General features: G+C 45.8%; 1 protein-coding gene, 2 non-coding genes and 1 pseudogene across 5 annotated transcripts in view; 2 read left to right on the forward strand and 2 right to left on the reverse strand.

The window, feature by feature from the left end:
- The first annotated feature begins 75 nt into the window (after positions 1 to 75).
- LOC141552430 (U6 spliceosomal RNA) lies at positions 76 to 182 on the forward strand. Its single transcript, XR_012485210.1, has one exon. It is a non-coding gene; the product is annotated as a U6 spliceosomal RNA (small nuclear RNA).
- Positions 183 to 480: 298 nt separating this feature from the next.
- LOC141552332 (U6 spliceosomal RNA) lies at positions 481 to 571 on the reverse strand (annotated as a pseudogene).
- A 2551-nt stretch (positions 572 to 3122) lies between these two features.
- LOC141552428 (U6 spliceosomal RNA) lies at positions 3123 to 3229 on the reverse strand. Its single transcript, XR_012485208.1, has one exon. It is a non-coding gene; the product is annotated as a U6 spliceosomal RNA (small nuclear RNA).
- Positions 3230 to 3537: 308 nt separating this feature from the next.
- MED16 (mediator complex subunit 16) overlaps positions 3538 to 16982 on the forward strand; it is a 128928-nt gene continuing 115483 nt past the window's right edge. For 2 of the 3 annotated variants that reach the window (XM_074305361.1, XM_074305350.1), the window contains exons 1-7: positions 3538 to 3677; positions 4429 to 4620; positions 4927 to 5034; positions 6438 to 6607; positions 11653 to 12084; positions 12273 to 12356; positions 12879 to 12984. In XM_074305361.1, coding sequence (XP_074161462.1) covers positions 4482 to 4620; positions 4927 to 5034; positions 6438 to 6607; positions 11653 to 12084; positions 12273 to 12356; positions 12879 to 12984 — 1039 coding nt within the window. In that variant the 5' untranslated portion in view covers positions 3538 to 3677; positions 4429 to 4481. The remainder of the gene's footprint in view (positions 3678 to 4428; positions 4621 to 4926; positions 5035 to 6437; positions 6608 to 11652; positions 12085 to 12272; positions 12357 to 12878; positions 12985 to 16982) is intronic. The other variant, XM_074305368.1, reaches the window with a different exon arrangement.

A 16982-nucleotide genomic window follows, 5' to 3' on the forward strand; every position in this document is an offset into this window, starting at 1 on the left:
ATTCATAAAATCACCATATGTTAAAAGTATTGAAATTATTAGGCTTTAAATAGCTCTGGGAAAGGCACTGGATTTGTGCTTGCTTCGGCAGCACATATACTAAAATTGGAACGATACAGAGAAGATTAGCATGGCCCCTGCGCAAGGATGACACGCAAATTCGTGAAGCGTTCCATATTTTTGTCCTCCGAAGAGGGGTCGGTCGCATCTCTCTAATTGCAATTTCAACCTTCTCCAAATCCTCCAGCGTCACTTACTCTCATAACTCTTGATCTGTACACTTTTTCAATTACCCTTTCTTCTTTTTGTCTTATCATTTTAGTTCGAGGCAAATACACAGCACGGAGGGCAGTTTCATTTTAATATTTCTTCAAAACAAATACACAATAACTATAAATAATTTCTAGTAGCTTAAGGATTCCTAGCTCTATTTTACTGTTCCTTTTTGCCTAAAGGGAAAACCAGAGACATTTCGTATTTAATAAAAGTAATGACATCAAAAATATGGAACGCCATGCTAATCTTCTCTGTATCGTTCCAATTTTAGTATATGTGCTGCCGAAGCAAGCACGACGCTATAGGCTTTCTCAGAGCTATTTAAGGCCTAACAATTTAAATACTTTTAACACATGGTGATTTTATGAATAATTTGGATCTCATCCGAAATTCTTTTACCTTACATTATCTTGTACATTATTATATTTTTGCGATGTTAAATCTTAGAATCCTATCTTTCTCTAATAAATTTTCCTTTGAATAAAATAGTAGTGATTGCTGGATGTTTGCGTGATTAGCATATGACGCCCGAATTCAAGATTCTTGTAGCTCGATAGTTGGAGAACTGTCCCCGCCTCCTCTTTCCAGGAGGCTCTGCTGCCGAGTGGGTTAGGTAGACATAGTGGAACTCAATGGGAGAAAAAGGGAGTCGCTGAAGGGGTGGGGCTGGAGGGAAGAAAGAGGCTGAGGGACCAGGCCTTGATGGGACAAAAATCCTCTACAGGGTGAGGGTGGGGTGGGGGTGTCTGGAGAAGGGGCGGAGCCTTGGGGTGCCAGAGCCGGCGGAGCGAGTGAAGGGGCGGGGCCTAAAAGGAAAGGCGAGACGGAAAGGGAGGGACTTGGGATGAGTGTGCGCGTAGTGGGCGTGGTTGTAAATTAGGGGGCAGGACTTGAAAGGAAGACTGCAATCTCCTGACTGTCTCCCAGGCCTAGAATACTTCTCCTCCTCATCCCTGCTTCCTGGCCAGGATGCTGAAAGTCTCCGCTAAAGTCCTACCTTTTCTACAAGAAGCCTGTCCTGATCCCCCTTCATTCTGGGGCCTCATCTCTGTTCACTTTTTCTTATTGATGCCCGTTTGGAGGTTATTTGAATGTAATTATTTGCATTTTGTCTCTCCCATTAGATTGTTACCTCCTTAATAGCAGAGCTTTTTTTTTTTTTTTTGCCTTTCTTTGTGTCCTCAGCATTTTGCCAAGCGCCTGACACAGAGCAGCTGACTAATAAATGTTTATTGACCGACTATTTTCAGGCTGAAATGCAAAAGTTATTGATCACGAAAACAAGCCTTTTTTAGGATCTCCTGATTTTTCTATTTTCTATGCTGTGGGATTGGGGATCAGACAGATCAACACATGCTATGTTCACTTCTTTTTTGTTTTTTTTTTTCCCTCTCCCATGATTTTTCCCTTTTGCTCTGATTTTTTTTCTCCCTACATGATTCATGAAGCAATGTGTATTAAAAAATAAATACATTTAAAAAAATAAAAATGAACGCAAAAAAAAAGTCACATAGTAGGTGCTTTTAAAATCCTTGCTATCTGTGGATCAATAAATGAAAAAAAGGCCCCAAATAAGTCACTGCTCCTTCATTCCATAGAGCTAAGCCTGGTCCTGTAGCCTTCACACACAATGGAGAAGAAAACTGGACCATTTGCTGTAGAATATCATCAGGAGATAAACACTGATTCTCTGCTCTTTTAGGCAGAAGTATGCCAGAAATAATTTTTAAGAGTTTGACATTATTCTAAAATTTAAACACGTCTAATTTAGAGAAAGAAATGTCCAAATTGGTATGTTCACCAGCCTCTGATTCTACCATGCAATTTTGGTTGATATTTATAGGAATCTTGAAAAAATGTTATAATATATTCCTTCCTTAACTGCTCACCCCAAGGTGTCTCCTTAGAGACGGATGGGTCACAGTCAGGATTAGAGGAGCAAGAATCTTAACCTGAAAAGAGGCACGCCCTAGTCCCAGATATTTTCCTCTTTTCTCTACTTAAAAGGAAGAATTTAGTTTTTATTCTACCCACTTTCCAAAGGCAAGAAGCCTTAAAAGGACTTTAGGCAACCAAAAATAGCTATTTATTAATCTTTCTTGAGCAACGGGAGATCTTGAGCATCATGAGATGAGCCCAGTGATGTCATTCATTCAATCAATAATCACTTAAAGTATCTACCCTAAAGTATCCCAGGCCCTGGAAATACAGTAAAAAATGAAATAGTCCCTGCTTCAAGGAGCTTACATTCCCTGACTACTTGACGCCTGTAAGTCTATTCAAAAGGAATGCAAAAGTGATCAGTTATGAAAGCCTTGTTTCTGTTTCGTGGTTCAGTGACCCAAAGCAGTCCCAATGGACTTTAGACATTAAATGCATCTGCATCCAGAAAAAGAACTTTGGAGATGGATTGTAAATCAACACATGCTGTGTCCACTTTTTTTTTTTTTTCCTTTTCCCATGATTTTTCCCTATTGCTCTCTTCAACATGATTCATAAAGGGATGTGTATTAAAAATAAATAAAACAAACAATGTGGGGGGTGGGTGGGGAGGCCGTGCTTGAGTTGAGCTCAAAGATATATGTAAATAGAGTCTCTGGGCCAGTCCACAAAGTCCTCACTCCCTGGTTCTCTTCTCCGCCAGGGATTGCCAGGTGTAAACATTTTTATTGGTCTTCCTTTCTCTTTTGGAAAAAATTAGCCCTGGGAGTTTGCGCTTCGATTGAAATCTCGAGGAAGCTAGAGACGTTTTAAGATGTGGAGGTGACGAGGAAGTGTTTCCCTAGACAGGGGGGGGACCTCCTTGGCTGGAGAAGGCAGAAAATAGTTTTAATTTTCTAGGCGACAAAAATATGGAACGCTTCACGAATTTGCGTGTCATCCTTGCGCAGGGGCCATGCTAATCTTCTCTGTATCGTTCCAATTTTAGTATATGTGCTGCCGAAGCGAGCACAAACCAAGCGTGGCTCTCGCTTGTATTTAAGGAACAGAAATTGAAAGATATTACACATACGGTAACACAATAGAAATCTCTGAATGCCATGAGCTCTTTTTTATTTTTCAAAAAAGTGTTTTGTACACCATTTAAATATCCCTTTATTATCAAAAGTCTTGGAAATATATCTATTTTGAAATTAATCTTTGCTTTACTGAGACCGCAGTGGCTTCTGGGTTTTGGCCTGATTAACATATGACGTCCAAATGAAACGCCCCATAGGATGGCGGACGACGTGAGACTCGAGCCTCCTCTATCCCAGAAGCCACCGCGAAGTTACACTGTAGCTTTCGGCGTTTCCGAGTGTGGCTGGGGGCAGGTCCGACGGGAGGCCCGAGCAGCCGCTCCGGTTGCAGTGAGGCAGGAGCGGGAGCGGACCAGGGCACGGAGGCTGGACAGAGCTGAGGTGAGCCGTAGGCGGCGTACCCTATGTACAATCGTGTGGGGGCTGTCCCCTGGCTGCAGGTCTGGAATGTGCGGAGGGGGCGGGGCTTGGCTCTAGGAGAGGCCTTGGGGGCGGGGCCCGAGGGAAAGAAAGTCGCTCTGAGGGTGGAGCCTTGAAGAAAGCTGCTAACAAGCGAGTTCTACGGAAAAGAGGCCGTGCTTAAGGAGGGGGGACGTGTGGTTTGCTGGAGGGAGGGGCCTGAGGGAGGCCGGACTGTTAGTTGAAGGCGCGCTGGGAGCTTGGCGTCGAGCGTGAGGTGATGCCGGAGATCCCTCAGGTAGGCGTGGGAAAGCGGGGAGGCCTCAATCTCCAGAACTTTCCATGGAAAGCCTGTGCTTGCAGGAGTGGTCAGGAAAGGAGGGCCTGAGTTCAAATGCTGCCTCTGACTCTGACCAAGTCACCCCGTTACCTCCAGATTAAAAAAAAAGTGGGTAAGAAAAGGAATCTCTCTAGAGAGGGCTAACGCTCTTCACATAATTGTTTTATTTTCTTGTTTTCTGTGATCCCGCCCTTAGGTGAGTAAAAAACTTGAAAAAGGCAGATTTGAGGCGGAGACAGTGAATTGCTCATTCTTTATACAAATAAAACAATGTCCTCGTTATCGGTGGGATTTCCATCCAACACAGATTTCCCACAAGCGTCTCCAGACCGTTTTCAGACTGAAATTCAAAAGCTTTTAAAGAATAGAACTAGACAGTCACGCTTTTTTTAGGACCCGCTGGTTTTTGCCTCCGGGGCCCGGGCCGGGCGCCAGACCCCCGGGGGATGATGGATCTGGCCTACGTGTGCGAGTGGGAGAAGCGGCCCAAGAGCAACCACTGCCCCTCCATTCCGCTGGTGTGCGCCTGGTCCTGCCGCAACCTCATCGCCTTCACCACCGACCTGAAAAACGAGGAGGAGAAAGGTGGGTCATTGGCTGCAGAAACGCTAGAAACGGCTGGAAATTCTCGCGAGCTTTACGGTTCACAGCGTTTCCTCGCGCGGGCCTGGCGTAGACCGCTGCTGGGCTTCTGCTTGCTTCTGAGTCCAGGTCCAGCCCTGTGCCCCACCCCCACCCGGCTAAGGTCCCTTTGACGCAGTTCACCTCCTGCCCAGTGGAAACCCCTGGAAGCTCCGTCCTTTTGTTCCTGGGGGGTGGAAGCCTTTCTCCTCACCCACCGGCCCGGCGGTTTGGATGGAGTGTGGTCAGTGGCTGCTCTCCTCTCCCCAGATCTGACCCACATGATTCACATTCTGGACACGGAGCACCCCTGGGATGTGTACTCCATCAATTCTGAGCACAACGAGATGATCACCTGCCTGGAGTGGGACCAGTCTGGTAATGGGGGCTGCCGGGTGGCCCGGAGGGGGCGGGGTGGGGAGGGCCGCCCCCTGAGGGGGAGGGTCCGCTCTCTGGGGCCTGGGGAGAGCCGCCCTGAGGGGGAGGGTCCGCTCTCTGGGGCCTGGGGAGGGCCGCCCCCTGAGGAGGGTCCGCTCTCTGGGGCCTGGGCAGGGCCGCCCTGAGGGGAAGGGTCCGGTCTCTGGGACCTGGGGAGGGCCGCCCTGAGGGGGAGGGCCGCTCTCTGGGGCCTGGGGAGGGCCGCCCTGAGGGGAAGGGTCCGGTCTCTGGGACCTGGGGAGGGCCGCCCCTGGGGGAGCCAGGGAGCCCTGGAGCCCAGCCAGCGTTAGTGTAATAGAGAACGAGGCGGTCCCTGAGGGGTCGGAGAGCAGTGTGAGCTACTAAACTGGAAGACTTGGGGGACCCCTCGTTTACCGAGCACGTGCTACCTGTTCTGTTTTGTATCATGAGCTTGGCAGCCCTCTGCCGCTGGAGCTTTCTCCAAAGCTCTTTCACGTGTGCTCTTCTCTTGGGGAGGGTCCGCGCCCCTTTTCCCACCTCCTCCATCAGTGCTCCTCCCAGGGCCTCTGCCCCAGGAGGCTAACGGGGATTGCAGCCCGCCCCTCCCCCTCGGCTGTCTTCCGCCTCGGTCCCTGGGAGCGGAGACGGTCTCATCCCGCTGTGTCACCTTTGCTCATTGGCTGGTTGGCTGATGACTCAGAGGCAGGGTTCCGCCCCCTAGTTTTGGACTCCCGGCAGGGGGGGGGGGGACCGGATGGAGTAGAGTTCAAATCCAGAGCCATGGTCTTGGGCAAACTATTTAACCCTTCACGGGCCCAGTCCCCTTTTTGCCGCGGCCGTTGGGGTTAAGTGACTTGCCCAGGGTCTCGCAGCTGGCCCAGAATTCTTGTCTGTGGAGTGGGGACAACGATAGTTCCTACCTCCCAGGGTGGTTGTGAGGCTCAGAATGAAATACTATTTATAAAGCACTTCTCAAACCTTAAAACACTGTAGAAATACTAGCTGACGTTGCCAGTGGCGTAGTATTATCTCCTGTTATACCAACGATCTGGGTCTACTTCCATAAAGTTCCTCACCTCCCTCCCTCCCATTTCCCCTACATTGTAGCGTCTGAACCCTTTTTCTTTGAAGAGGTGGGGGCCTACGGGTCTGGAATGTCACATACACATAGGATATGCTGGGTTGACAGAACTTTGGAGTAGGTTTTTCTTTTTGATTTTTACATAGTAAGGAAGCCTACACAGCACAGGGAGTGTCGGGGAATTATTACTATTTTTATTAGCAAATAAGCCTTAAACGAGATTCAAGGAATCTCAGGACCCGCTGGCTGCTTTTGGCTTCCTGGCCAGGTTTTCCTCCTCACTCCTCTGCTTCCCTTTCAGGCTCCAGGCTCCTGTCGGCCGATGCTGACGGGCACGTGAAGTGCTGGAGCATGACCGACCACCTGGCCAACAGCTGGGAGAACACCGTGGGCAGCATGGTGGAAGGCGACCCCATCGTGTCTCTGTCCTGGCTACACAACGGAGTGAAGCTTGCCCTGCACGTGGAGAAGGTTGGTGAGGGGCCGGGCCGGGCTCGGGAGCTGCCGGGCTGCAGCGAGGTCGGAGTCCCGCCCTGCCCCCAGCGCCTCTCCTTGCCGGCCTCCCCTGGTTTGGGGGTCTCTGCTCAGGCTCCTGCTCTGTTTAGTGTCAGGGACCACCCTTTTCCAAATTGTTGCTGCCATGAGACGCTTCTCCCTCCCTCTCAGGAGCCGGCCTCTTTCCCTTAGGTCATCAGAGCCACTGGGGGTTTAAGCAAAGATGGACAAGAGGAAGCGTGTGATTATTTGAGAAATGATACTCCAGAGGAAAGAAACCAAGCATGAATTGGGGCTTGTGTTTGCTGGGCTGCTATGGTTTTTGAAGGGGGAGGCCATGTTTGGAGGAGGGCCTTGCCAGCTGTAGTGTTCTCTCTCAGGAGAGCTTCTTTCCTGAAAGCCCAAGGTGACCATTGTTAACAGGGCCTCCTGACCCTGCCCGCCTCTCTCTAATGTCTCATGGACGAAACCCTCTTTGATCAAACACCGGTCTCATCAAGGTTTTATAGAGATGAGTAGGAATGGCCAGTATGTATAATCCACTGGCCCAGTCACTTTGTGGGTGTGGTTGGAACTTAATCTTTTTTATTTTTTTAATAGCTTTATTTTTACAAGATATATGCATGGGTAATTTTTCAACCTTGACCCTTGCAAAACCTTCTGTTCCAACTTTCCCCTCCTTCCCTCCACCTCCTCTCCTACATGGCCGTTAGTCCCATACATGTTAAACAAGTTAAAGTATATGTTACATATTTATGTGTGTATGTATACATATTTATATAGTTGACTTGCTATACAAGAAAAATTGGATTTAGAAAGAAGGTAAAAATAACCTGGGAAGAAAAATGAAAATGCAAGCAAACAATAACAGAAAGAGTGTAAATTCTATGTAGTGGTTCACACTCATCTCCCAGAGTTCTTCGCTGGGTGTAGCTGGTTCTGTTCATCACTGATCAATTGGATCTGATTTGGATCCTCTCATTGTTGAAGATTTCCACTTCCATCAGAATACATCCTCATACAGTGTTGTTGTTGAAGTGTACAGCGATCTTCTGGTTCTGCTCATTTCACTCAGCATCAGTTGATTTAAGTCTCTCCAAGCCTCTCTATATTCCTCCTGCTGGTCATTTCTTACAGAGCAATAATATTCCATAACCTTCATATACCACAATGTATTCAGCCATTCTCCAACTAATAGGCATCCACTCAGTTTCCAGTTTCTGGCCACTATGAAAAGGGCTGCCACAACATTTTGGCACATACGGGTCCCTTTCCTTTCTTTAGTATTTCCTTGGGATATAAGCCCAGGAGTAGCGCTGCTGGGTCAAAGGGTATGCACAGTTTGATAACTTTTTGGGCATAATTCCAGATTGCTCTCCAGAATGGCCGGATTCTTTCACAGCTCCACCAGCAATGTATTAGTGTCCCAGTTCTCCCACATCCCCTCCAACATTCGTCATTTCCTTTTCCTGTCATCTTAGCCAATCTAACAGGAGTGTATCTCAGGTATCTCAGGATTGTCTTAATTTGCATTTCTCTGATTAATAGTGACCAGTCACTTTTTTTTAAAGTCGAAAATCTGTGGTATTTTCCATTCTTTTGGAGTATTTCTCTTTCAGCTGTTTTGTAAAGGGATCCCCGAGTACCTTTAAACTTGATCAGTTACAACTAGCTGAAAAGCCCTGGCTCAGCCTCTTGAACTGAGAGTACATGGGTAGAGTTCCTTCTTTCTTCCTTCTAGTCCCCTACTAAATGCAGCGTCCAGTTGTCAGTTTCAAGCTGAGATGCCTTATGTACTAAATCAGTGGTCTCGTGATCTCCATGTTCTCCTATGATACTGCACCGAGAGCTTACAGGGTTCCAAGGACCTTCCTCCAGATCCTAACAGACGTGATCTTGGCCTACCGTGTGGGCTATCCAGCTGTTAGCCCTTGATTTTGCTAGGTAGACATCATATCTCTGGCGGGACACTGCCTTCTCTTCTGTATTGGCCCTTGTCGATTGTGTGCTGCAGCCTGCCCATCCTCTCCGTGTGCTTTTCTAGGGCCCTTCAGGTACTCCACAACTTTAGTTCTATATAATTGGTTCAGCCATTCCCCAGTTGGTAGACAGTCTCTAAATGTCAAAAAGGATTGGTATAAATATTTTGTAGCATAGGGCTCTTTTCCCTCTTTCGTCGATCTCTTTGGTATCACTAGGACAAAGGGTATATGCACAATTTGCAATTTCTTGAAGGCAGCACAACCCCGTTTTCTTTCTGTTCTAATTCAGGCCCCTGCTAGGCTTGTCCAAGATATGTGTACTAATGGTTGAGCTTGGGAGGCTACCTGTTCTATATAGCCTCTTTCATGTCACCTGAACAATAAGCATTTTTCATCCACTTGGGTTCTCTTATGTGGAATCAGGTTGTACTTTATTGACCGATTAGGGATTTCATTCAGAAAACTCTCAGGAGCTTCTGTGGGACTGCCATCTCTATGAGATCCCTCTTTTAGACCTCCAAGGATGTCTTCAATATGTCTATAGGGTATCTTCATAAATATTATGCATAAATATGGAAAATTGAATTATGGGTTCATGTTGATATTTTCTCATTTGCCTTTTGTTGGACATAATGTGCAGCATTTGGCATTTTTCTTTCTTTCACATATCTTGAGATTTATTTTTCAGCATTGTCTGAATTGTGCCCTATCTAGCTCAGACTAAACATCTGCTTTAGTCTTCTTTTCTTTTGCTTTGTTTTCTTTAAGGATGTTTCTTTTGCCTCATGCAAAAGGACCATGATCTCCATCACAATGACAGACAAAATTTTTGTTCTATTTAATTGGCACAAAGTCAGACTCTTTGTAAGACTTATAAAGCTCTTATTTTTTGTTTCCGAATCATGTTTGCCTTCATTTTTTGCTGCCCTTCCTATGATTACCTTGACATTTAAATCATAGGACTAACGGGTTATTGTTGCTTTATTTTTAAACCAGATTAGAAATGAGGAAATTCTTTCTCCCCATGCAGATTATCACCTCTTTTTCAGTTAACAATTGTAGAGAATTACCCGTAACCCTAAAGGATTAAGTGATCTCTCCAGAATTATACAGCCATCTTGAGACCATATCTTCTTGCTGCTGAGGTTAGCCTTCTAACCACTCATCATAGTTGTCTCATATTAAAGTGTATGTTAATTTAATTTGGAGAGTCGTACTAAATTCTTCATAGAATTTCACTATGTCTTTATTCTCTGCTACAGGTGTTGGTTCATGGGCTATAATTATTTCCATGGTGGTTTTTTTTTTTGTAAATACTTACCTAGAGTTCTGTAATATGAGATGGAATATGTCTCTGGTTGCCTTTGGATGCATAATTACCAAAAAACCACAACAACTCTGCAAACTCCTTTATTTAGCTCTCCAAGGAGAGTCTGTGAGTCATCCTTCCATTAACCCTAGTTTCCCTTTGTTTTCTGGTCTCAACTACAGTGAGAATGTTAAGATTGATATGATTCACCTTGAATCTTGAAGCTTTTCTGTCATTCTGGAACCCACCAGGTTCCATTGGCACCATCATAGTTTCAATGAAGTTTAGAAACAAGAATTGGTAGATTTAACTCTTTTAGGCTTTGTTTTTCTTGGAGTATCCAAATGAGCCTTCTTTGCTCCCTCCAGGGCAGTGACAGTCCAGCTCCCTCCTCAGATACCACATGGTGCTGTAGATAGCCTATTGAAGACTTGGGTTTGAATCCTAGCCTCCCCTATCAACTAGGTATATGATTTTGAGCAAGTACATAACCTTTTGGCCCTGTATTATGTTTAAAATGAAAGGAATTAGACTCAAGTTCCTTTAGTCCTAAACCTTATGAGTCTGACTCATAAATAGAAAGATCCATAAAATGATAGTTCTCCTGTTAACTTGAAGTTGATTTAAATTCAATGGGTATTCGTAGACATAATGGTCTTCCATAGGAGACTCAATCTGAACCTATACAGAAAAATTAAGTCTTTGAAATCATGTTCTAACACTAACTTTCCCTTAACCGAAGAAATGCAAGGCTCTTTGTTTTTCAAAAGAATAATAAACAATGAAAATAGTCCCTGTCTTCCCCAACTTTAAATTATAATAAAAGTTCACAAGGACCCTCTCCTTATTCAGGACTTCAAAAGATCTGAGTAGGCATTCTCTCCCCCATTGCAGATGTCAGTCCCTCCAGACTTTTGTAGACAAAGGATTATGAATTGTGCAAAAAACCTTTAGCCCTTGGCCAGTCTTCCACAGAAGATCCTTTCTGGGCTGAGCTGGTCTGAGGGCGATAGACCCATGACGGACCCATGCTAAACCTCTCCAGCTTAGTGGCCCCTACTTTAGTTTTTGTTCCCGTAGTGTTCTGTGGGATTACCTGTAGCCCCGTGTGCCCCGGTGTCGGAGGAGGGTTTTTAGTGATGGATAAATACCTAACCAAGTAGAATGTAATTGGGGTTAAGGCCTTCCCAAAGTCCCAGTTTTGTGGGGTCTCGTCATTGCTTGGCAGTAAGCTTAGCCGCCTGAGCCAGATGGCATTGGCCACCATTGGCACGTCCCTTGTCTGAGGTTAATAAGCATCCAGAGACGCTTGTCCACTTGGCTTCAGGCTGATGAATTTTTTTGGCCGTAGCGACTCTTGGATACCATTTACCAAGTCACAGTAGAGATGAAACCTGTGTCAGTGCAGTGACAATTCTTTTAAGGATCGAAACCTAGAAAACCTAGAAAAATTATGTGCATGAGAAGAGGGGGTTGTGAGAGTGCTCCGGCTGGTGGGGATCAGGAGGCTTCTGGTCCCTGAGGTCCTTGATTTGAAAGAACAGCATTCGGGGCAGCTAGATGGTGCAGTGGATAGAGCACCGGCCTTGAATTCAGGAGAACCGGAGTTCAAATCTGGTCTCAGACACTTAACACTTCCTAGCTGTGTGACCCTGGGCAAGTCACTTAACCCCAGCCTCAGGTTAAAAAAAAAAAGAACAGCATTCCATGGGCCATTTTCTTCTTTGCAGTCTGGTGCCTCCAGTTTCGGCGACAAGTTTTCTAGAGTCAAGTTCTCCCCATCCCTGACGCTTTTTGGTGGGAAGCCCATGGAGGGTTGGATTGCGGTGACCATCAGTGGGCTGGTGATCGTCTCCCTGCTTAAGCCCAATGGGCAGGTACTGACTTCCACGGAGAGCCTGTGCCGTCTCCGCTGCCGCGTGGCCCTGGCAGATATCGCCTTCACCGGTGGGGGGAACATCGTGGTCGCTACGTCCGACGGCAGCAGTACCTCCCCGGTGCAGTTCTACAAGGTGTGCGTCAGCGTAGTGAACGAGAAGTGCAGGATCGACACGGAGATCCTCCCGTCGCTCTTCATGCGCTGCACCACAGACCCAGCACGGAAGGACAAGTACCCCGCCATCACCCACCTGAAATTCCTCGCCAGAGACATGTCGGAGCAGGTAAGTTGCTAGCTGCTCTCTTCCACCCCCCCCCCCCCCCCCCGACTTCCTCCGCAAGGCTCGTAGTTACAGCTTACAGAGCACTTTGCCTTTACCAGCCCACTCCTGTTGGTGGCTGCACATATTATTATTCCCATCTCTTTGATGGAAAAACTGAGGCTCAGGGAGTTAATGCCTCTGGGATCCAGTTTCTTTTAGAAAATGAAGATGAGAAAAGATTCCGTAGATCTCCAAGGTCCCTTCCAAGCTTAGTGTTCTGCTCTACACAGCAAGTATTTATCCAACGCCCGCCCCTGACGCTGTGCCTAAGACAGGATGGAGAATGTTCCCCCCTCAGGGAGCTTACATTCTCTTGGAAGGGGGGATACAAGCCCTGCCCAAACCCAGGGCAGACTGGGAGGGAAAGAGCATCAGCCCCAGTGGTTCCCCCCCCCCCCCCCACTCCCCGAGGGTCTCCGAGGGAGGAAAGGCTGTGGAAGGCAGGGATGGTGGGGGGTGCTGTCAGTGTGGGGCAGGAGGGGTGGGGGCACATGGGGTGGGGGCACATGGGGTGGGGGGGAGGGGTAGTGGGAGAGCAGACTAGAAAGGCTGGCGCAGACGGGCACCTCAGCTCATGTCGTGGCAGCCTGACTAGCAACAGGGAGAGCCGGCCGTCAGGAGCGAGGAGAGGGGGACAGGCCGGTGGTGGGGTGTGGCTGGAGTCCGAGGGGTGGGCAGCGACCTGGCCGGGGTCATAGGGAGCCCTGCCCTTTCCTAGGCCTGAGGGTGCCAGCTGCCTTCCCTCTGCCTCACAGGTGCTGCTGTGCGCCTCCAACCAGATGAACAGCATTGTGGAGTGCTGGTCCCTGCGCAAGGAAGGCCTGCCCGTGAACAACATCTTCCAGCAGATCTCCCCTGTGGGTGAGTTTCCTGTCCCGAGGGTCCCGCGGGCCTCTGCCACCAAAGCTTTCCGAGCCCCCTGCCAGTGAAACCAAGGAAAGGAGCTCCGTCGGCGGGGGGTGCTTGTCAGTACGGGACTTTCATGGAGACATAATCCATTTTAAAGTGAGCCTTAATGTAGAATGACCATAACTTCTCAGGCACTGGCTCAGTCCTATGTTGTTGTCTGCTCAGCCCTGCATTTGGGTAGTCCCTTTTCCTTTTTTATAGTTTTATATATGTTTCTTTGCTCATCATCATTTATACACTCCTATCCAAGGATTTAGAACTAAAAGCTGCCCCTTTCCCGTCGACCCTTTTATAGGTGAGAATGTTGCCTGCAGAAGGGAGGCCGCTTGTCCAGGGTCACCAGGTGGCAGAGTTGGGACTGGAATGCTTTTCTAATTCCACATCTGTTGCTTTCCCATTACAGAAATGATCGGACTATTTTTCTTTATATTCCTTAGATTTGTCATTCTTAATTTTGTTACATTCCTTTGTGTTTACATACTATAGTTTACTCAGCTATTCCCTACCAGTTAGACATTAGGTTCTTTCTGATTCTGTTATAGAATATCTGTCTATTTACATATTTTAAAATAATTCCCCTAAAAGTTTTTTTAAAAGCTATTTTTTAGTCTTATTTCCAATAGTAGAATTGGGAGTGGTAGTCAAAGGATATGATTGTTATTTATTATTCTTTTGTATCATAAGATTGCTTTCTGAAGGGATTGTAGCCATTCTGCTAGCTGCATGGGAGTGTTCTTATTTTTCACAGCCTTATTTTGAACTTATATTAAACTTGATGATTTAAAAAAAAAATTCTGCCAGTTTGATAGGAAGAGTACTTCAGAATTATTGTTTGTATTTATTAGGAATAGTGGATTTTTTTCTGAGTGAATGTTTGGAATCTTTTTCTATTCATTCTTTGGCAGTTATTTTTTGGTTGCTGGCAGGACAAACAAAAAGACTTTCTGTACAGATCAGAGTGTGTGATTCTAGATAAGCCCCGAGAAGTTTTGCATCTGGAGTCAGGAGGACCTGAGTTCAAATGCAGCCTCAGACACTTACTAGCTGTGTGACCTTGAGCAAGTCACTTAACCCTGATTGCTTAAAAAAAATAGTATAAGAACATTGTAACAGAAATGTAACAGAACTCGCCTCTGATGCCCGCTGGCTTTGTGACTCTGGGAAAGCCTCAGTCCTTGATATCTGAGTTGCTGAGGAGGCACGCTCCTACGTCAGTAAAGAGTTTCCTCCCCTGAGAATTCTCTGTGTCAGCGAAATCACAGGTCAGATACCTGTCCCTATTCCTGCCTGTCGGTACCCTTGTCAAAAAAGGAAATGATGTTCATGTGGCATGACCCGGCTTGCTGGAGCTCAGCTGGGGTTTTTTTTGTGCTTCTGTTTTCTTGAAATGCTCTCGTCCCTTCCTCTCTCCAGCCCCTAGTCTCTTCCAATATAAAATGGGAGTGAGATTCTTGATTAAATGGCTTCCAAGATTCTTCCTAACCATACATCTGTGCTCTTCTGCTCCCACCGCCATTCTTTAGTAAGAGGTTCTACACAAGGTTTTTACCAGGCTGAATGTTGAAAACTATCTTTGCATGTATTTTGAAAAGTGAAAAGCTATTTATTAGTAATTTGAGCATAATAACAGCACTTACATTACAGGGCTGTTAAAAGGATCAAATCAGATGAGAATGTGTGTGTGTGTATAAATCCCAAGGTGCATGTACATATGTTTCACACATAAATGTATATATTATTAAAATTAGATCTGTAAAAATATCTGTATAGTCCTTTTCAACTTATAAAATATTTTATTTACAATTTAAAAAAAAAAGTTCTAAAATTTTACCAGGAATTGAAATTGAGTTGACTAGTTTGTAGTTTTAAGTCTTTTTTTTTTTTTTGATAACCAGTATATTTAGCCTTCTTCAGTCCTGTGGCAACTCCTCTCCCCATCCTCATTCCCCACCTTTTTTTAGAGATGGCTAGGTGACCAGAATCCCTAGGTCAGCAGGTGCAGACACTGATCAGTGCTCTTTTTCTATTAAAAAAAATCAAAGTAGAACCTGAATAGTCCTGGTATCTGCAGTCACCCATGATCCTCAGCCCATCTGTCCAAAGAGAGATCTTGGCTCCTTTTGGGAGGCAGCTTCTCTTGTTTTCCCCAGGATAAATTTAAAAAAGAAAAACAAAACATCTTGCTGACCAGTAAACGTCATCCTTAGCTTTTCTTATTTTGTATTTAGCCTTCCTGACACTAAACCTTAAAAATATATGTTATTTACATACATTTTTTTTAACAATTTGAATTTTTTAAAAATAACTTTCATTTCCCTACATATTTTCTCTCCCCCATGAGTTATCTCATATAACAAAGAATGAAAAAGAAGGGAAAAAATCGAGTTTACTAAAACTCACCTTGTTATGACATGAGAGCCACCTGCCAGTGGCTGCTGGAGACCTGTAGAATGGATCTCTTCGTGAGAGAGGATGATGGTGATTCAAGGAGACTGAGAGGCTCTCCTCTCTCCTCTTCCCTCTGCCTCCATTTTATTTTATTCTCAGTCCGAAACACCTGTGTCAGCAAAGGCTACCCTGCAACTCCTTCAAGTTGATGATCCACAGCAGTGGAGGCTCTAGGAGAATTGACCTGCCCCGTCACCCAGGGATGGTTCTTAACAGACCATAGTCCCTGTGCTCTGCAGACAAGGGCAGGAAGTGTCTTTCTTTCATTTCCTCTGAAATCACATAGCATCTGGTTGGGCTTTTGTTTATTCCCTTCATGTAGGTGTTAATGTTTATATTGTTTTCTTAGCTGTTTATTACACTGTATCAGTTCATTTAAATCTTCCTGAGTTTCTCAGAGTTATTCATATTCATTGTTTCTCAGTACCAGTACAGCTCAGCAGGAATGACAGTACCATACATCCCCAATCTTTGGCTCTCTTTTCTTTTTCCTCTCTCTTTTTTTTATATAGTTAAATAAAATAGCTTTTGCTTTTCCAAATACATGCCAAGATAGTTCTCAACATTCACTTTTGCAAAACCCTGTGTTCCAAGTTTCTCTCCCTCCTTCCTCCCTGAGATAGTAACACAATACAGGTTAAACAAGTGCAATTCTTCTATACATATTTCACGCCACACATTTATCACATTACACAAGAAAAATCAGATCAAAAACGAAAAAGAAAGAGAAAAAAAAGGAAGCAAACCACAACCAAAAAGGTGACAAGACTATGCTGTGATCCAACCCTAGAATCCTCTGGATGCAGATAGCTCTCTCCATCCCATGACCTTTGGAACTGGTTCAGCTCTCTACTTCTGGGACCTCTCCCCCCCCCCCCCCCCCCCCAGTATTTCTTCCCATTCTCTTTCCTTGCTGCCATCTTTCTGGAATCCCAGTCTCATCAGACAGCCCCTCTCCCTCCTGCATCTCCACCAGTCTCATCAGACAGCCCCTCTCCCTCCTGACCAGAGCCCTTTTTCTTGGCAGCTGTCAGAATCCCGCACTGCAGTCTTCTGGTGGGATCTTTCCTGTCCTTTCTTTGTACTCTTGCCCTAGTCGGATGTCCAGAGTGCTTGTGGGTCGGCTCTGTTTTCCTCTCTCTCCCACATTCTAAGATGAGCTGGTCCCATCCTGGGAAGGCTCCATTGCTTTTACTTCAGACAGGCCGCCAGCCCACAAGGGCAGAGTATCTTCTTGGTTCCTTATTATCAGTACAGCAGGCCAAGAAATTATCAGCTTCCCCCCCCCCCCCCCCCGGGTGGCAATGCTTCAGTCATTGAAGATCATTGTGGTCCCTACCAGGCTTGCTATCTGTTTCCCAAACTCACCTCATTCTGGTCAGAAGAGAATTGGATTTGAGGCTTACCTTTGACATATCATAGTGTTACACTTAACCTCTGAGCCTCTGTTTTCTCTTCTATAAAATGAAATTAGAAACACTTGTTTTTCTTTCCTTTTTTTT

This window comes from Sminthopsis crassicaudata, chromosome 1 (genome assembly GCF_048593235.1).
Source record: "Sminthopsis crassicaudata isolate SCR6 chromosome 1, ASM4859323v1, whole genome shotgun sequence".
In the NCBI taxonomy this organism is placed as follows: domain Eukaryota; kingdom Metazoa; phylum Chordata; class Mammalia; order Dasyuromorphia; family Dasyuridae; genus Sminthopsis; species Sminthopsis crassicaudata.